Raw genomic sequence first — 21336 nt, 5'->3', positions numbered from 1 at the left:
TGATGAGCTAATGGTTTTATTGGCATCAAAGGGTCTTCAACATCATATTGGGATCTAGATTAAATTCAGAAGTTTTGGTCCTGGAAACTGAACCAAAACTGCAACTCTTTAAGTTTGTCCTGCATTTCTCTGCATCACTCTCTTCTTCCTGGAAATTATGTTAACGGTGGGAACCATGTCCACATTTCCCAACCTTTGCAGCTAGCAGGTCCAGCTTGGATTTTACTTGATCCAGGCCTTGTACTAATTGCTCCAGTTTCTGCAGCACACGGGAGTCTGAGCACGAGGTGCAAGAAATTGGGGGTGCTAAGGTGGGCTGTGGGACCACAGTACCTAGAAGACACAAAGCAGAATTTTTCACACCAATCTGCCATTCTGTCCTTTCTTTACCAGTTGCAATTATTCTTTCGTCACCACTCATCCTTTATATATACTGTGTTTCCCCGAAAATAAGACACTGTCTTATACTAATTTTTGCTCCAAAAGTTGTGCTACGTCTTATTTTCGGAGGGTGCCTTATATTCCGATCCTTCCCCTTTAATTCTTGGAGCATTGGTACACTCCACTTGAAGAGCCTTACTGCCCCCACTGCCGCCAATTTTGCTGCCGCTTATTTCGCCGCTGCCAGTGTCTTCTGTTGGCCGCTACGCCGGCAGGAGGTGCAATCTCGGCAGTGGCGGCCAAGGCTCAGCCCCCTCGCCGGACCCATCTTTTTTCGGCACCGGCGTCGCTTGCGGAGGAGCCCTCGGTGGCCATGGGCGTGCCTCCGGATCCGGAGGCAGAAGACAGCCCGACGGATGGGCGGCTACCCGCCTGCAGCAGCAAAGGGGTCCAACAGTTTGGGCTGGTCAGCGTCGGGAGCTGCTCCTCCGATGCCACTGCCGATTTTGCTGCTGCCGATTTTGCTGCTGCCAATTTTGCTGCCACCGGGCCTGTCAGCTGTCTGGCGGCCCACATGTCTTCTGTTGGTCGCGGCAGCTGACAGAAGACACATAGGTCGCCAGACAGCTGAGAGGCCCGGCGGCAGCAAAATCGGCGGCAGCAAAATTGGCGGTGGCATTGGAGGAGCAGCTCCCGACGCTGACCAGCCCAAACCGTCGGTCCCCTTTGCTGCTGCAGGCGGGTAGCCGCTCATCCATCAGGCTGTCTTCTGCCTCTGGATCCGGAAGCACGCCCATGGCCACCGAGGGCTCCTCCCCAAGCGGCGCCGGCACCGAAAAAAGACGGGTCCGACAAGGGGGCTGAGCCTTGGCCACTGCTGCCCAGATTGCACCTCCTGTCCCCGTGGCGGCCAACAGAAGACATGGTGGTAAGATCTGCGGCGGCAGAGGTCCTGTGAGCCACCAAGCAGCTCAGTTTTGGGGTTAAGTAAAACCAGGCATGGAGGAGGGAGGGGGGAGGAAGAAAGAAAGCATATTACGGTACCGTATGTTTTTCCACCACTACGCATTATTTTCGGGGGGTGCCTTATATTAACAAATTCTGCAAAATCTCTGACATGCCTTACTTTCGGGGTACGTCATATTTTCGGGAAAACACGGTAGAACCCCCCCCCACACACACACGTTAACATATATACAGAGGTATATGTAGCAATTAAGGATTCAATCACATGGCTGAAGGGGTTAGGATTGTTAGGATTTTAACCAATAAGGGGAAGCAGATAGTGACTGATAAGAACTATTTCTATCTCTGACAAATGTATAATCTATGACTGAATTTTTGCCCGTCACATTACTCCAAATAAGTGGCAAGAATTTTATTAAGGAGAAAAATTGGTTGCTGGAATTTTTTAAACAATTTTATGGTTCCTTGTTTATCTTATTAATAAAATTATCTTCCTTCACTTGGCAGGGATTTACTTCTCATGATCAGTTTCAAAAGATGTAGTATAGCTTCCTTCAGGTTAAGCCCAACTCCTAGTGATATCCTGGGCATGTCCATGTGTTAAGTGGTTGAATTACTACCCTGTTTTCCCCAAAATAAGACATCCCCTGATAATAAGCCCAATCGGGCCTTTGAGTGCATGGCAATTAGGCCAAGCACTTATTTCAGGTGCCCAGAAATATATAAGACAGGGTCTTATTTTCAGGGGGACATGGTAATTAGGAACAGTCTTCACAATACAGATAGTCCTCAACTTACAACATTAGTAACCATTCGAAGTTAAAATGGCACTGACATGACTGTTTTTCACACTTATGACAACTGCAACATCCCCAAAGTCATGTGATCAAGAATCGGACACTTGGCCATTGACTATTTTTGATGGTTGCAGTGTCCTGGGATCGTGTGATCCCCCTTTGTGATCTGATAAGCAAAGTTAGTGGGGAAGCCAGATTCATTTAAAAACTGGGCTACTAACCCAACTACCACAATGATTCATTTAACAACTCTGGCAACAAAGGTTAAAAATTCACTTAACAAACATCTCACTTAGCAACAGAAATTTTGGGCTGAGCTGCAGTTGTAAGTCAAGGACTCCCTGTAATGCCTGCATAGATTTGCAAGGGCCCTTAGTCCAGGGACGGATTGCAATTACCGCCGCTTTCGGTGTTCTGCGCGTGCAGCTTCAGATGTCTTATCCCCAGCATAAATTTTGCTTATAAGCATGTGCAGGAAGCAACAACGCACTGAAATCTCACGCAGGAGATTCGTGAGGATCCCCTGATGAAAATTTGCTTCTACACATGCGCACAAAGCAAAAAAACCTACAAAGAATTGAAGAAAAAACATGGCGGCGCCCATAGGACTGCTACCGGAGTGGTCTCACGCAAATTGCGCAATCTGGCAGCCGGTACCGATGCGCAGTCCCCTACTGCACCGGTAGCAATCCACTACATCCTTAGCCCTTTCTTGGTATATAGAATAGAATAGAATAGAATTTTTATTGGCCAAGTGTGATTGGACACACAAGGAATTTGTCTTGGTGCATATGCTCTCAACGTACATAAAATAAAAAATACATTTGTCAAGAATCATGTGGTACAACACTTAATGATTGTCATAGGGGTCAAATAAGCAATGAAAAAGTAATATTAATAAAAATCTTAGGATATACGCAACAAGTTACAGTCATACAGTCAACATGGGAGGAAATGGGTGATAGGAATGATGAGAAAAACTAGTAGAATAGAAGTGCAGATTTAGTAGAAAGTCTGACAGTGTTGAGGGAATTATTTGTTTAGTAGAGTGATGGCGTTCGGGAAAAAACTGTTCTTGTGTCTAGTTGTCTTGGTGTGCAGTGCTCTGTAACGACGTTTTGAGGGTAGGAGTTGAAACAATTTGTGTCCAGGATGTGAGAGGTCAGTAAATATTTTACCCGCCCTCTTGAATGGGTACTTCTCCTCTATTCCCCAAGTCTATAGAGAGGGGCAGCATACAAATCTAATTAATAATAATAACAATAACAATAATAATAATAAAGATCCCAAATCCTATTACCGTGACTGGCACAAATCTTCTCTTTCAGCTGGATACTCATAAGATCTGAGAACTGTCTCAGGAGGAAGGTATGTTCCGTGGCAGGTCGAGAAGCTATGGCGTGAAGCTCCTGTTGGAACAGTCTGCTTGAAACCATTAGACCAACCTTCCAGGGAGAAGAAAGTCAGTGAAAGACCATTGAGTACTGATTGTCCAAGGACGTTTGTAGGAATGAAGAAGAAAATAGGTTTCCCCCCCCACACCTGGCCCCCTGCCCTCTTAGATGATAGGCAGTGAGCATCAAGGAGTATGTATGACCTAGAATTCATCTACTTCAAACTCTCAGTGCTCTACAATTACCGGTATAAGAAACACTGCTGCCTTCGTTTAATATATTTTCTTTACAAACTGTAAAAAAACTGAATGCATATTGTTGGTTAGTGCAGTGGTAGGCAAAGTTGGCTCTTCTATGACTTGTGGACTTCACCTCCCAGAATTCCTGAGTCAGTCATGTTAGCTCAGGAATTCTGGGAGTTGAAGTCCACAAGTCATAGAAACATTGAAGATTGATGGCAGGGTCTCCTGCGACTAGAACAGAGGTCCCCAACCGCCGGTCCGCGGACCGGCACCGGGCCGTTGGGGGTTTTCAGCCGGTCCGCGGCGCCAGGGCCCCCTCGGCCTTTCCGCACCACCAGCGGCGCTCCCCCCGCCAGCCAGCCAAGCCCCGCGCCCGCCGGAACCGGCTCCTCGCTCTCCCCCCGCCGCCCGCCGCGTTTGCAGGAGGTGGGGAGGGTCGGGCGGCCCGCCAAGGCCAGGAGGGACGCCGCTGCCCCCCCCTTCCCTCTCTCCGCCCGCCGCTGCGCCTCCTTGACGCCGAGAGGAAATGCCGGCGTCAAGCGGAGGTCTTCAATGTCGGGGGCACACAGGCGGTTGCACGCGCTCCCTATCTCCCTGCTAGCCCACTCGGAGTATTCAAAATAAGAAAAACCTTTGCCGGCGAAGGCTTTTCTTATTTTGAATATTCCGAGTGGGCTAGCAGGGAGATAGGGAGCGCGTGCAACCGCCTGTGTGCCCCCGACATTGAATATCACCTTCGCCGGCCCCACCTCTCCTGCAAACCCCCTTGCTGAGAGCCCGGGGCGAAAGTGCTCTCGCAAAGGTGAGGCGGGCAGGGCGTGCGCGCGTCACCGCTGAGAAGAACGGAGAACGAAAGTGAGTGATAGCAACAGACAGCAAGATAGAGAGAAAGTGAGAAAGAGAGAGTGAGAGAAAGGGGGGGGAGAAAGAGATAGAAAGAGAGAGAACAAGAGAGAGAAAGAGCGTGCGAAAGAAAACAAGAAAGAGTGAGAGAGAGAGAAAGCAAAAGAGACAGAAAGAAAACAAGAGAGAGAAAGTGAGAAGAAGAGAGAGAAAGAGGGGGAGAGAGAGAGAAGGAGAGGGAGAGGGAGAAAGAGAGAGGGAGGAGAGATAGCAAGAGAGGGAGAGAGAGAAAGAGAGAGGGAAAGGGGGGAGAGATAGCAAGAGAGGGAGAGAGAGAGAGAGAGGGAAAGGGGAGAGGGGGGAGAGAAAGAGAGCGGGAGAGAGAGAGGAGATAAAGGAAGAGGAGAGAGAGAAAGGAAGAGAAAGAAAGAAAGAGGGATAGAAAGAGAGAGAGAGTGAGAGATGCTCAGTGAGCCTTTCTTTGAAGTTGCCTTTCTTTCTTTCTTTCTTTCTCTTTCTTGCTTTCTTTCTTGCTCTTTTTCTTTCTCTCTTTTACCTTCCCTTCCTCTATTTCTTCTTTTCTTTCTCCTTCCTACCTTCTTCCCTTACTCTCCCCTTTCATAAGTTTCCTTGCTTCCTTCCTCTGTTCCTGTCCCTTCCCCCCTTCTTTCTTTCTTTCCTTCCTTCCTTTCCTCCCTCCATTTCTTGCTTTCCTTTTCCTTCCTCCCTTCTTTCCTCCCTCATTCCCTTCTTTCACTCCTTCCTCTCTTACTCTCCCCTTTCACACCTTTCCTTGCTTCCTTTGCACCCTTCTTCTGTTCCTGTCCCTTCCCTCTTTCTTTCCTTCCTTCCCACCCTCCGTCCATTCATTCACCCATTCCTCTCTTGATCGCCCCTTTTACGGCGCCGCTGACAGCTAGCTCCCCCCCCCCCCCCACCGGGCCATGGAAAACTGGTCTAGCTTAAAGCCGGTCCCTGGTGCAAAAAAGGTTGGGGACCTCTGGACTAGAAGACCTCCAAGGTCCTTTCCAATTCCATTATTCTGCTATTGTTGGCTCCCACCATTTCCGGAAGTCAAAATTTACATATCTTAAAAGTTGCCAAGACAAAAAGGAATATGGTTTTCAGATAGGGAGGGGTGAATTGGACAGGACACTATTAAAAAATGATGAAAAATTAATCGGTAAAATATATAAATTTTTGATTCGTTATGAGACAAAAGTGGAAATTGTAAAAGAGAATATGATAAGCTGGGGAATGAATTTTGGCTACACAATTGAATTAGAAAAATGGGGGAAATTACGGGCTAATAATTGGCAGCTGACAAAATCGACTGCATTTAAGAAAAACCAATTAAAAATGTTTTACAGGTGTCACCTATCGCCAGAAAGACTATCAAAAATGTTCCCAAAAACCTCTCCATTATGCTGGAAGTGCAAAAAAGAAAGAGGCACGTTCTACCACCAATGGTGGACATGCACACAGGCAAAACAATTCTGGAATAAAATAACAAATTGGTTAAAAGAAATAGTAAATGAAGAAATTGAAAAAAAAACCCAGAATTATATTTATTGGGTATTTTTAATAAAAAAATAGAAAAAGAGGTAAGATACCTAGTTATACACATACTAACAGCTGCCAGGATAGTATATGCCCAACAATGGAAAATAGACAAACTACCGGAAGAAAATATAACAATTAAAAAAATACTAGACTGTGCGGAGATGGACAGGTTATCTAAAAGATTAGAGGGAAAAGAAGAATCAGATTACTATAAAATATGGGCAAAATTTTACGATTGGCTGAACAAAAGAGCAACAAAGAAATAAATAAAAATCTACGCAAAGCAACACGTCGAATAAAAGAATCAAAAAATTAATACTATGTGAAAGAAGCAAAATTCTATGATCAAATACCTAAAAAGTGGGGAAACTTTCATTTCCCAGATGTTGTATGTGTATGTTTTTAAGTAGTATGTTTTTTCTTCTTTGTATGTTATATTTGAAAAAAAAAACACAAATAAAATAAAATAAAAATAAAAGTTGCCAAGTTTGAGAGGCACTGCCACAATGCAACCATGCTCTAAAATTTATCTTTCAACCCAGAAAACCTGGAAAGGAAGGCAAAGATTGTTGCAGAGAAGAAGGTCATGGCATCCTCAACTGGCAAAAACAGAATGAGGGGCAAGGATTTACCAAAGGGGACATGCTTGATAATCTGGCCCACAGGCATTTTACTAAAGTTGCAGGAAGCTGGTGTATTACCCTGCCACAAAGCAACACCGAAATAGCTCTGACACAACTTGTAAAGGAATGTTCAGTTTGCAAATGTTGATAATTACATGTCAAGTCCCCTTCCTTAGGTTTTAAACAGGTTAATTATTAACTGTTACCAGCAAGCTGGACTGATTTTTGAAAAACACGGTTTCCAAACACCCTTGCAAACTGCAGACCAAGCAGTTTGCCGATTCTTACCGACAACAAGGGGAAAAAAAATCCTATTGGTTGCTATAGGATGAGCACATTGGCCCCTTTGAAACTTTGGCAAGCAGTTATAGTTAGCAAACCTGTAAGTTTCAGGCTAGCTTTTGAAATGCAGGCAGCCCACATTAAGCAACCCTAATTGGGCCTGGCAACTTAGTTGTAAGTTGGTAAGTGAAATTGCAACTGTGCTTGTCACTTCAGCTTTCCTTTGCTCTACTGACCTGCAAAGGTCTTACGTGCAAGGATTGATCACATAGCTACTTTTCATGACTGTTGTAGCAGTCAACAAATAAGGCAATCATTAAACAATGACTACTTGTATTACAGTTAGCCTTTCTGGGTACATTGGAAGTCTGAGAGGTTTTTTTTAATTTTGTTTTTAATTTTTTAAAGTTATTTTTATTTGTATGCCGCCCCTCTCCAAAGACTTGGGGCGGCTAACAACAATGAAAAGACAATGGAAACAAATCTAATATTAAAAAATAATCTAAAAAACCCCAATTTAAAGAACCGCGTATACATACAAGCATACCATGTATAAATTCTATAAGCCTAGGGGGAAGTGAAATTTCAATTCCCCCATGCCTGACGACAGAGGTGGGTTTTAAGGAGTTTGCGAAAGGCAAGGAGGGTGGGGGCAACTCTGATATCTGGGGGGAGCTGGTTCCAGAGGGTCGGGGCCGCCACAGAGAAGGCTGTTCTCCTGGGTCCCACCAAACGACATTGCTTAGTCGATGGGACCCGGAGAAGGCCAACTCTGTGGGACCTAACCGGTCGCTGGGATTCGTGCGGCAGAAGGCGGTCCCGGAGATATTCTGGTCCGATGCCATGAAGGGCTTTATAGGTCATAACCAACACTTTGAATTGTGACCGGAAATTGATTGGCAACCAATGCAGACTGCGGAGTGTTGGTGTAACATGGGCATATTTGGGGAAGCCCATGACTGCTCTCGCAGCTGCATTCTGCACGATCTGAAGTTTCCGAACACTTTTCAAAGGTAGCCCCATGTAGAGAGCATTACAGTAGTCGAACTTCTAGGTGATGAGGACATGAGTGACTGTGAGCAGTGAGTCCCGGTCTAGTTTGATATAGGCACACTGGCATACTCACAAAACGGGTGGTTGGGAGGGGAAATCCACTTATTGCTTATTGATAAAACAGCTGCTCTAATTTGTTATAAAACATCCATCCTATATAGCAGAAGACAAATTGCTGACAAAGCTTTGTGCTATCCTTTCCAGCTCTCCCCCAGGATATTGTTTAACAACCACATCTTTCTTTTATTTATTTATTATAGTATTTTATTTTTCCTGGGCTGGTACACACTTTTACAGAGAGCCAATGACTATTTTTATTTTGGTAGCAACGATGATAATGGGTGATAATAATAGTTATTAATCTGTGTGTTTACAAAGGTGTGGTACAATTCTAGAGAACCTAGTAATTAGAAAACTCCATCCAATAAAAGTAGTTCATAAAATAAAAGTCAAAGCAGTAAGTACATATTCCCACTCACAGACCAAACACCACAACTACACACAGTGTACAAAATACATCCCATAAAACCTCAATTCCAACAAAATAAGAATAAATGTAGAAAAGGTTATGAGAGGTAGGTGGCCTCATTGCAATTAGATACTTATAGATCTAATAGATATACAGTGATACCTCGTCTTACAAACCCCTCGTCATACAAACTTTTCGAGATACAAACCCGGGGTTTAAGATTTTTTTGCCTCTTCTTCCAAACTATTTTCACCTTATAAACCCAAGCCACCGCCACTGGGATGCCCCACCTCCAGATTTCTGTTGCCAGCGAAGCGCCCGTTTTTGCGCTGCTGGGATTCCCCTGAGGCTCCCCTCCCTGGGAAACACCACCTCTGGACTTCTGTGTTTTTGCTGCAGGGGAATCTCAGCAGGGGAATCCAAACAGCGCAAAAATGGGCGCTTCGCTGGCAACGGAAGTCCAGAAGTGGGGTTTCCCAGCAAGGGGAGCCTCAGTGAAATTGCAGCATCACAAAAACACGGAAGTCCGGAGGTGGGGTTTCCCCATGGAGCGGAGCTTCAGGGGAATCTCAGCAGTGCAAAAACGGGAGCTTTGGCTGGCAAAAGGGGTGAGTTTTGGGCTTGCACACATTAATCGCTTTTCCATTGATTCCTATGGGAAACATTGTTTCGTCTTACAAACGTTTCACCTTACAAACCTCGTCCTGGAACCAATTAAGTTCGTAAGATGAGGTATCACTGTATTAGATAAAGGTGTCTATATTTATTTATTTATTTATTTGTTTATTTATTTATTTATTTATTAGATTTGTATGCCGCCCCTCTCCGTAGACTCGGGGCGACTCACAACAATAACAAGAACAATGTAAAAAACAAATCTAATAATTTAAAAAACACTAAAATGCTACACTGATTGATTTCTTATTTCCTATACAATGGTACCTTGATATTCATTGGTTCCGAAAGACATAATGAGTATCAAAAATGATGAGTACTGAATAATGTTTCGCACAAGAAACCGTGTGAATTAAAGACAGCCAATGCCGACAAGTTCTAGCTTGTGCACTAAGTACCAAACAATGAGTACTGTACTAGATAAAATTTTCTTCCAATGCACTGGGTACCAAATTCAATGAGTTTCAAAGCAGTTGGGTACCAAGGCTCTGTACATTATTCTGGGCAGCTAACAATTAAAGCAAAGTAAAAACAATAAAAGCAACCAGAATGAGGGAAAAAAATATCAAAACTTGAGGCTGCAAGCTGGAGAGGTGACCGTTGACCTTCGCCATGATCCTGGTTGAGTTCCATCATCTATGCCAGTGATCCTCAACCTTGGCAACTTGAAGATAGAAGAAAAGGATTTAGGGGTAGTGATTTCTGACAGTCTCAAAATGGGTGAACAGTGCAGTCAGGCGGTAGGGAAAGCAAGTAGGATGCTTGGCTGCATAGCTAGAGGTATAACAAGCAGGAAGAGGGAGATTATGATCCCGCTATATAGAATGCTGGTGAGATCACATGATCGAAACATTTAAATATATTAAAGGGTTAAATAAGGCCCAGGAGGGAAGTGTTTTTAATAGGAAAGTGAACACAAGAACAAGGGGACACAATCTGAAGTTAGTTGGGGAAAAGATCAAAAGCAACAAGAGAAAATATTATTTTACTAAAAGAATAGTAGATCCTTGGAAGAAACTTCCAGCAGACGTGGTAGATAAATCCACAGTAACTGAATTTAAACATGCCAGGGATAAACATATATCCATTGTAAGATAAAATACAGGAAATAGTATAAGGGCAGACTAGATGGACCAGGAGGTCTTTTTCTGCCATCAGACTTCTGTGTTTCTATGTTTCTATGAAGATGGGTGGGGGATTCTGGGGAAAGATGCCGTGTTCAAGCTGCCAAGGATGAGAACCACTGATCTAAGCTCCCTGTGGGTGGGGTAGCAAAAGGTGGAGACAAAGGACAAGACAAGCAAATAAGCTGGCCCTCACCCCAACAGCGAAGCGTGTGATTCCAGCTCTGTCAGCCTCCTGGACAACCTCTGGGTAGTTCAAGGGATCCCCAACTTTCTCTCCATCGGTCACAACCACCAGGAACTTCTGGGCATTGCTGCGAGCCCCTTTCTGTGGGGTGAACAGTTCCCTAATAAATAGGAAGGGAAGGGGGGAGAGAGAGAGAGACCAAAGTGCCACTGCCCATTTCCTTTACCAGACCCGTATTCTGGTCCAGCAGAAGATATTCCAAGGGTTGAGGATTCTTCCATGGCAATGGCTCCATGATAGGGGATGTGTGAACCCCCAGTATCCCTGGCCAGGGTTGGGGAAGAGGAAAGGCTGCCCAGAGACCTACACAGCTTTCTTGATGGCGGTGGCTGTGTAGGACGACCCTTGCAGCTGATTGATATTTTGTAGAGCGTTGTTTAGGTTTCGGTTATTTCGGAAAGTTCTGAAGTCAAAATGCTCCTGAATTTTGTTGGAGAACTGCAGAAGGGAGAACTGAGGAAGGGAGGAAAAGGAGGATGAAAGTGGAAGCAGCGAACTGGAATTTCTAAAAAAAAATCCATATACATTTATTAATTAGCTGTGCTCCTACAACAGGCAGGGTCAGACTTTCCCAAGCTGATGCTCTTTGGATGGTCTGTTAGATCAGTGTTTTTCAACCAGTGTGCCGCGGCACACTAGTGTGCTGCGAGACATGGTCAGGTGTGCCGCGAAGCTCGGAGAGAAAGAAAGCAAGAGAGAGAGAGAGAAAGCAAGAGAGAGAAAGAAAGCAAGAGAGAGAGAGAACGAGAGAGAGGGAGAAAGAGAACAAGAGAGAGAGAAAGAAAGCAAGAGAGAGAAAGAGAACAAGAGAAAGAAAGCAAGAGAGAGAGAGAAAGAGAGGGAGGGAAGGAGAGAGAAAGATATAGAGGGAGGTAGGGAGGGAGAGAGAAAGAGAGCAAAAAAGAGAGGAAGGAAGGAAGAGAAAGAAAGAGGGATGGAGAGAGAAAGAAAGAAAGAGGAAGGAAGGGAGAGAAAGAGGGACAGAAAAATAGAGTGGAAGGGAGGAAGAGAGAGAAAGAGAATTTTTTTGTCCAAATTTTTTTTAGCCCTCCTCCCCGCCCCGCTCAATGTGCCCCAGGGTTTCGTAAATGTAAAAAATGTGCCGCGGCTCAAAAAAGTTGAAAATCACTGTGTTAGATCATCCTTCAACTCTTACAAATCCAATTCAAACTATATTCGGACCAGTTTACTTCTGGCAATATATCTTAAGGCCTGTTTTGGCATCCAGGCATTCTCAGGATGGGCCCTGTTTGTGAGTTTAGAACTCACAAGAACTTGCTGTTTCTAGATGATAAAATAATTTTTAATTTAAAATAAAGAATAAAGAGTCAGAAAATAATTACTCGCTCACCAGCCAGCCCTTGAAGGTGCGAAGCCACTGTTCAGGTATATGGTTGAACCAGTGTTTCCCAACCTGACCAGCTTTAATATATGTGAACTTCAAGTACCAGAATTCCCCAGCCAGCATGCTAATTAGCTAATTAAACATGACATAGCATATTATATGAACATAGAAAAGGACAAGGAAATCTGCTTTATAATTTTGTTTTTTACAATTCATAATTTTGTTTTGTACAATTCAATTTAATCGCTGGTTAGCATCTCTCCTTCCCTCCCTCCCTCCCTCCTCTTTCTTTCTTTCTTTCTTTCTTTCCTTCTGTCTTTCTTTCCTTCCATCTGTTTTTCTGTCTATCAGTCCCTTCCTTCTTTTCTCCCCCCCCTCTATCTATCTCTGTCTCTCTCTCTCTCTCTCTTTCTTTCTTTCTTTCTCTTGTTTCCTCCTGTCTGCCTGTCTGTATATCTGTCCCTTTCTTCTTTCCTCCCTCCATTTCTTTCTTCCTTTCTGTCCATTTGCCCTTCCTTCCTTCCTTCCTTTCTTCCTTTTTCTAATTTTTCTTTCTCTACAAATTAAATTGTAAAGCTTTTAGGCAGTTCTTTTCTTTGCACCATTTTTTACCCATATCTCACAAAGGTATTCCCTTTCTCCCCAAGTCTATGACGAGGTGTCTCAACTGTCTTATGAAAATCCTGCTCAGAAGAACAGAATATCTCTCCATCACTTCATTCCCTCCCATTCCCTTGGCTTCAAAGAGCAATCCAGATTGAAAATATTATCCTCCTCATGGGGTTCTCCATTCCTCCAACTGACCAGAGTATTTTCAGGAAACGTTTTACTGAAGGCTGAAACAAATAACTTCTGTGCAATAAATTCTCCAGTTCGAACGCTGCTAGACCCATCAATCAATAACACAATGTCTCGGGCAACATTTGGACACTCTGGAAAGAAAAGAATAAAGGAAAGACTTCAATTTCAAAGTTATCCTCTACCAGTGTTCCCTCTAAGTTTTTTGGGGGGTGGGCGGAAAAGTATAGTGTCTGAGCGGCAGTCCCTTCGGGACTGGGCGGCACAGAAATAATAAATAAATAAACAAACAAACAAATAAAAAACCCACCCTGTTTTGCCTCAGAGAATTTCAAAATAAAATACTGTACTGTGTGTCTATAACAGTGAGCTCATAATAGGGCAACTCTATCAATATCAAAATGCCACTTAAATAGTTGAGCTAGTTTCAAACTAGATTTTCATTTTCTTTCTCTCTTCCTTACTCCCATTCTTTTTCTTTCTCTTTTCCTTCCTCTCTTTTTTCTATCTGTTTCTCTCTCTTCCTCTCTTCCTCTCTCTCTCCTTCCCTCTCACTCTTTCCCTCTCGGCTTCTGGGCAGGTTTGGAAAACTCTGAGTTGATGATGATTTTTAAGTGAGCGATTGCTCACTGCTCAGCTTAGAGGGAACTGTATCCTCTACCCTTCTCAACTTATCATAAATGTCCAGCTGAGAGCCTCTTGAATATTTTAATAGCTTCCTAACAAACAAAAATTCAGGGTTTTTTTTTCATCTTGGTATTATAGACTATTGTGGGGGAAAAGTTACAGGCTAAAGGTATTGTCATTTTGCTAGGGAAAAAATGCTGGAAACGTTCTTTCTCATCCTCAAAAAACCTCCTCTTTCCAAGATACACATGAGCAATAAAGAATTGTATTTGAATACATAGAGAAGGCCCTTTTCATGACTTTATTTTGCTTCCAAAGGATGGTCGATAGAACCTGATTTTACCCATATGCACTAACACTGAACCCCCTTAATTTCTAATCAATATACAGCTAAAAATTACGGTTGACAATTCACCATATAAGGCTTATATCCAAGCCTGTCTTCAGAAAAGTCTAGTTTGTTAACAAAAATGAAAACTGAAATTTCTGACATGCTGGATTGAAAAAAAAACCTCTCCAAACATTAATAAGAAAAAAAATGCCCTGACTTATTTTCAGTGAATCTAAGATCTTTCTCATTTAAAGATAAATTATAACATTAATAAAATCAATTTTTTTTTTACTTTTTGCTTACCCTGTTTTCCTGGTCTTCTTGGGGAAGCTGTTGTGGTATCTTGAGAAAAATCAAAAACGTCAGAAAGATCAAAGTCTTTTGACCCTGTTATAAAAGGAAAATAGTTGAACATTATTAAAAATATCAATTCAATTTTAACAGAATTTTCTAAGGCCAGGACAGTGCTAATGTGTGTGTGTTTATGTATGTATGTATGTATGTATGTATGTATGTATGTATGTATTGCACCGTTGCAACCTCTCTGTGGCACTAGACGCTGGAGAGCTCCTTGGTTTACCAAGGAGCTCCGGGAGTTGAAATGCCAGAAGAGACGTCTAGAGAAGCGATGGAGGAAGAGTAAGTCCGAATCCGACCGAACACTTGTAAGAGCTCATATTAAGACTTACAAAGTGACGCTCAAGGCGGCAAGATGTGCGTATCATGCCGCCTTGATTGCATCAGCGAAATCTTGCCTGGCCGCTCTGTTTAGGGTGACCCGCTCCCTTCATAACCAGGGGGAAGTTGGGGAGCCCTTGCAGAGCAGTGCCAAGGATTTTAACACATTTTTTGCTGATAAAATCGCTCAGATCCGGGCAGACCTCGACTCCGATTGGATAACAGAGTCGACTGACAATGAGTCAATCGAGGTGACTGGGGCCTGTACTTGTCCATCTGTCTGGGAAGAGTTTGATCTGGTGACACATGATGAAGTGGACAAGGCCATTGGAGCTGTGAGTTCTGCTACCTGTTTACTGGATCCGTGTCCCTCCTGGCTGGTTTCGGCCAGCAGGGAGGTGACACGGAGCTGGGTCCAGGAGATTGTCAAGGGAGGGGGTCCTTCCTGGCTCCCTATAAGGAAACACTTGTGCGCCCCCTCCTCAAGAAGCCTTCTCTGGACCCAACCATTCTCAACAACTATCATCCAGTCTCCAACCTTCCCTTTATGGGGGAGGTTGTTGAGAAGGTGGTGGCGTTCCAGCTCCAGCGGTCCTTGGAAGAAACCGATTATCTAGGCCCTCAACAGTCAGGTTTCAGGCCCAGCTACAGCACAGAAACTGCTTTGGTCACGTTGATGGATGATCTCTGGCGGGCCCGGAACAGGGGTTTATCCTCTGTCCTGGTGCTTCTTGACCTCTCAGCAGCTTTTGATACCATCGACCATGGTATCCTTCTGCGCCGGCTGGAGGGGTTGAGAGTGGGAGGCACTGTTCTCCAGTGGCTCTCCTCCTACCTCTCCGGTCGGTCGCAGTCGATGTTAGGGGGGGGGGTCAGAGGTCGATCTCTAGGTCTCTCCCTTGTGGGGTGCCTCAGGGGTTGGTCCTTTCCCCCCTGCTATTTGATATCTACATGAAACCGCTGGATGAGATCATCCAAGGGCATGGGGTGAGATATCATCAGTACACCGATGATACCCAACTGTACATCTCACCCCATGTCCAGACAACGAAGCAGTGAAAGTGTCTATTTATTTTTTTCTCTATCACTGTACCTATAAATTACATCAATATTTGTAGATACTTAGTCAGGATTGGCTGATAACTAGCTAATCAAATGGTCTGCTGATTTTTTAAAAAAAAATAGAACTCTGATTATTATTAGCATAAGATAAAATCATGAATTTTAGGAGCTATTAGACTGTCAATTCAGTAACTACATTTATCTTCATTCAAATGCATAAAACCATTAAATCCAGACCAAAGCTTTAAATCATTGCAGCACTGTTTATATGCCAAAAATGTATTTGTTACATATTCTTAAATATACAGTGATACCTCGTCTTACAAACTTAATTGGTTCTGGGACGAGGTTTGTAAGGTGAAACGTTTGTAAGATGAAACAATGTTTCCCATATGAATCAATGGAAAAGCGATTAATGCATGCAAGCCCAAAACTCACCCCTTTTGCAAGCCAAAGTGCCCGTTTTTGCACTGCTGGGATTCCCCTGAGGCTCCCCTCCATGGGAAACCCCACCTCTGGATTTCTGTGTTTTTATGATGCTGCAGGGGAATCCCAGCAGGGGAATCCCAGCAGCGCAAAAACGGGTGCTTCGCTGGCAACGGAAGCCCGGAGATGGGATTTCCCAGTGAGGGGAGTCTCAGTGAAATCGCAGCATTGCAACAACACGGAAGTCCTCAAAACCCCACCTCCGGACCTCCGTGTTTTTGTGATGCTGCGATTTCGCTGAGCTCCCCTCGCTGGGAAACCCCACCTCCGGACTTCTGTTGCCAGCTAAGTACCCGTTTTTGCGCTGCTGGGATTCCCCTGCAGCATCGCAAAAACACGGAAGTCTAGAGGTGGTGTTTCCCATGGAGGGGAGCCTAAGGGAAATCCCAGCAGTGCAAAAACAGGTGCTTCATTGGCAACAGAAGTCCGGAGATGGGGCATCCCAGTGGTGGCGGCTTGGATTTGTAATGTGAAAATAGTTTGGAAGAAGAGGCAAAAAAATCTTAAACCCCGGGTTTGTATCTCGAAAAGTTTTTATGACGAGGGGTTTGTAAGACGAGGTATCACTGTACATGTTGTTTTAGCCCAATAAAGATGGGGTAAAGATGGTTTTCCAACTGTTGTACTCCAACTTCTATCAGACATAAACCAGCAGTGGCAATTGTCATAGAGAAGGGACCTCTGCACATTCAACCGCATCCTCATGCAGTTAATTAAAACTGATTTTTAATATAGCTGGGGATTTTAGACTAGTTTACTTAGCTTTAATTAATTGGATTTACCCTATTGTCTTCTATTGTTTCTTTTTATACGTTGTAAGCTGTGCCTTGTCCTCGGAGAAGGGCGGCATATAAATCCAATAAATAAACAAACAAACAAATAAATCTGGATCAATCTGATTTCCAAAGCACCAGAAGGAAAAACAAGGAACAATGCATGGAACCTAATCAAGGAGAGAAAAGAAATGGTTGTTGTCTGAATGGGTACGATTGATTTTTAATATAGTTGGGGATTTTAGACTAGTTTACTTAATTGTACCCATTCAGAAAACAACCATACATAACATTCGCTGGCCAGGGGGCTAAAATCTAATCGCTCCAAGCCTGGTGGCATAAATTGAGTCTTAAGACTCTTGCGGAAGGCGAGGAGGGTGGGGGCAATGCAAATCTCTGGGGGGAGCTGATTCCAGAGGGCCGGGGCCCCCACAGAGAAGGCTCTTTCCCTAGGCCCTGCCAAGCGACATTGTCTGGTTGACAGGATCTGGAGAAGGCCGACTATGTGGGACCTAAGCAGTCACTGGGATTTTTTGTGGCAATCCTCAAATTCTGGAATACTGCTATCATATCATCCTTAATCCTTCTTTTTTCTAGACTGTCCATTCCCAATTCCTGCAATCGTTCTGCACATGTTTTTGTCTCATTTTGATAATCTAAGGGACATTCCCGGTTTAATGGAGATTTAAATCTCTACCTTATTTTTATTATTATTATTATTATTATTATTATTATTATTATTATTATTATTATTAATTAGATTTGCATGCCGCCCCTCTCCAAAGACTCAGAGCGGCTCACAACAAGAAAACAGTACAAATCCAATAGTTAAAAACAATTTAAAACTCCTTAATATAAAAACAAACCATACATAAAACGGAAACAGTCCAGGGGAATCAATTTCCCCATGCCTGATGGCAGAGGTGGGTTTTAAGGAGTTTGCGAAAGGCAAGGAGGGTGGGGGCCAATCCTAATCTCTGGGGAGAGTTGATTCCAGAGGGTCAGGGCCGCCACAGAGAAGGCTCTTCCCCTGGGCCCTGACATTCTGGGCATTCTTAATTGGTAGAGTAGAATAATTTTCATATTGGTTTGATTAAGGATTTTTTTTAAGGGGTGGGTGGACTGTTGCCCCAAGCGGTTGTTATGTTCCACATACGTGGTCCCCAGAACTCCGATCACGACTTTTGATCCTGACTGCTGAAGGATGAACGCAGACCGCATAATTTACTGGCATTTCATTTTCATGAAAAGTGTAACATTAACTCTAAAAGAACCACGTTGTCCAAAGTCACGTCAACCTCAAAACCTCCCCCTAACCTTATATATGATACAGTGACTATCACTCGGGGACTTTAGTCTGGCCTTAAAAAAAAATTGTGATGCCAATTGATCTCTGAAAGTTTGTCCATCTATGGCTTCAAGGGAATATTTAGAGAGCTGTCAAGTATGTCCATCAACAACTCCTACCTGACACAATCATTTCTCTTTACCTGAGCACACAACAAAAGCTGCAGTTGAAGTATTTGTACCCACCTGCAACTCCAAGGAAAAGGACGGTGACAATAAAAACTCCAAGTAATCCCATGGCTGGCCTCTAAATTGTTGTCAGTTAGTTTTTAGTTCTGAGGGAAAAGGCTGGTTGGAGAGTAAGCTAGAGGTCTGATCAGGACAGGTCCTCTAAATAAAAAACAGCTTCACTTTCTTGGTACTGGTAGCCACTCTCAGATATACAAACATTTGCTCCAATAGGTCATTGAACTCTTGGGCAGTAGCCATGTTGAGAGTTACTATACAAACAGTCCTTGACTTATGATCGTTCATTCCATGACCATTCGAAGCTACGATGGCACTGACCAACTCACAATTGTTGCAGCATCTCCATGGTCATGTGATCAAAATTTGGGCACTAGATAACAGGGCTTATATTTATGACTCTTGCAGTGTCCCACCGTCAAGTGATCTCCTTTTGCGACCTTCTGGCAAGCAAAGTTAATGGGGAAGGCAGATTCTCTTAATAACCCTGTTACTAACTTTAAACCGCAGTGGTTCAGTTAATAACTATGGCCTGAAAGGTTGCAAAGTAGAGCAAAGTTTGCTTAACGTATCATACAGAGTAACATAAATTTTGAGCTGAATTGTGATCGTAGGTCAAGAAGTTATCTGTACAGAAATGCAGAAATATGAGATGCCTTATGTAGACATCAGTGGCACTTTTAATAATGAATGGGTATCAATGTATATATCTGGATAGATCCCTATTGAATATCCCCATGATTATTTTGCCAGATTTAATTCCAAGATTTGCTTTGACCCTTAGCACCTTTGATCTCACAGTGGATTGTGGTTCAATTTCTCCCAGAAGTTTTGCTACCCGTCAATTATAATACCAACCACTGCTCTGTCTAATACTTATCCTCTTATCTTCTAAGTGCCCAACTGGCCACGTTGCACAAAGATGTGTTGTCACTTGTACAGTAAAGTTTGCAGGGCTAGGCCACTCAGATTAGTGTTTCAGAAATAGCACAAAGGCAATTATTTTAAATCCAGCGCTCTTGCCTTGCTATTATTTTAATGTGAATCAAAAGAACAAATTAATCCAGCATTTTAAAATCTCTCAACCAAACCAATGTGAAAAAGTATGGTTAATGTATATTTTAAAGTTCTGCTTTTAAAGTGGAATTTTGTGTCTGGTGGACCATTTCCAACTGGTCAGCTCAGTTGTATAAGGTTTAAGTAAACATGAATTCATTTGGGAATACTGTATCTGCACTTTTATCATTCTGTGCAGAAAACTCAGGCCCTGCCCACTCATATGGGGAACAGGAGAGATAGAATAATTGTTGGCCTTTTGCTCTGAAACCAATCAATAGTTATTTCAGAATCTGATTTCAAGAATAGGGAGAAAAAAGTAAGGTTTATCATGACCATAACAGGTTTGAATTTAAAATGAATTTAGAAAATGGATTCAGGCAGATTTAAAATGCATTTTTCCACTACCATCTCTCTTTAAACATTTGATCTTACCTAATGGAAATCAAGATGACCCTGGAATCAAATGTTAAGGGAATATTTAGCTATGATAATTTATCCGCTTGCAAGTATTCCTTCTACTGAGCTATTAAGTTAGGGAAAACCAATTTATCTGTGGCTCCCTTGCGTTTAGTGTTCTCTGGTGTTTGTATATATTCCCCCATGATCCAGCAATAATACATTATACTGTATCTGGATGAGACCTAATTCAAAAAGTAGTTTTAAAAACAATTGGACTTATTTGTCAAAGTAGTGAGACGTTTTCAAACAGAGACTGGATAGTCATTGGTTAGAAATACTCCAGGAAAGTTTTTCTCAGCCTTGACAAACTTGGCATCTAGGAAAGAATTATGGGAGTTCAAATCTACACATTTTAAACTTGCCGTGATTAAGACATACCACTATAGTAGATCCTGCATGGACGGATGGATGGACAGATGGACGGAGGGACGGATGGATGGATGGATGGATGGATAGATGGATGGATGGATGGATAGATGGATAGATGGATAGATGGATATATAGATAGAAAGATAGATGGATGGATGGATGGATGGATGGATGATAATAATAATAATTATTATTATTATTTATTAAATTTGTATGCCGCACCTCCCCAAAGACTTGGGGTGGCTCACAACAATAATAAAAAACATTATAGCGAAACAAATCTAATATTAAAAAAGAAGCATATAAAACCCTATCATATTTAAAAACCAAACAACACATACATGCCAAACATAAAATATAAAGAGCCTGGGGAAAAGGTGTCTCAACTCCCCCATGCCTGGCGGTATAGGTGGGTCTTGAGTAATTTACGAAATGGATGGCTAGATGGCTAGATGGATGGATGGATGGATGGATGGATGGATGGATGGATAGACAGACAGATATAGACAGATAGATAGATATTGATTGAAATAAGGCGATAAAAAGCAGAACAAACATGTATATAAATTAAATAACCACAACTAATTTTTCTTTTTCTGTATCACCATCTGTTATAGCCGTCAAAAGTTACTATGGAGATAACGTGTTTAATGGACGAGAATATTTTAACTTGAATATCGTTTCTGTGTGTATGTGTATGTATATATGTGTGTCTTTATGGGTTTGTATGTTGTGTTTATGGTTTTTTTCTCTACATTGTTTTTTTAATGTATATATTTCAATAAAAAAATATTTTTAAAAAAAGGAAGAAAGAAAGAGCTCAGGCTAAACAAGCAGAGTTACCGGTTGCCACATGCCTTGACCTTTATATCTGCAGCTGGAACACGCAAGACGTAATGTCTTGGCTGAGATTTGTAATTGTGGAGACCAATCCTCTCTCTCCCCCCCACCCTCCCCATGCCTCGCCTGTCCACAGAGAAATAATTTAAAGATGATGAGCAAGTGTGAGATGGATGGGGAGAGCGACATAACAGAGTTGGAACAATCCCCTCACCTTCACATGGTTTGTGGTGGGGCACCTATTAAATCTGTCAGCAGGGGTAAAAAAAAACACCAACAAGATAATTACATGTTTTCTTTGAAGCTAGAGCTATATA

At 42.8% G+C, this 21336-nt stretch overlaps 1 protein-coding gene across 1 annotated transcript; it reads right to left on the bottom strand.

Annotated features, from left to right (window-relative positions):
* On the bottom strand, positions 1 to 18458 carry LOC139155250 (integrin alpha-X-like). Its single transcript, XM_070730362.1, has 7 exons — positions 18293 to 18458; positions 14064 to 14147; positions 12809 to 12936; positions 10967 to 11112; positions 10609 to 10759; positions 3445 to 3589; positions 1 to 333 (listed from the first exon to the last, which is right to left on the bottom strand). Exons 1-7 carry the CDS (start codon positions 18342 to 18344, stop codon positions 161 to 163), a joined length of 879 nt encoding a protein of 292 aa, XP_070586463.1. The 5' UTR covers positions 18345 to 18458; the 3' UTR covers positions 1 to 160.
* Between the last annotated feature and the right edge of the window lie 2878 nt (positions 18459 to 21336).

This window comes from Erythrolamprus reginae, unplaced genomic scaffold (genome assembly GCF_031021105.1).
Source record: "Erythrolamprus reginae isolate rEryReg1 unplaced genomic scaffold, rEryReg1.hap1 H_1, whole genome shotgun sequence".
Taxonomy (NCBI): domain Eukaryota; kingdom Metazoa; phylum Chordata; class Lepidosauria; order Squamata; family Dipsadidae; genus Erythrolamprus; species Erythrolamprus reginae.
The sequence above is the reverse complement of the archived record's forward strand: the minus strand, read 5'-3'. Positions and strand labels throughout refer to the sequence as shown.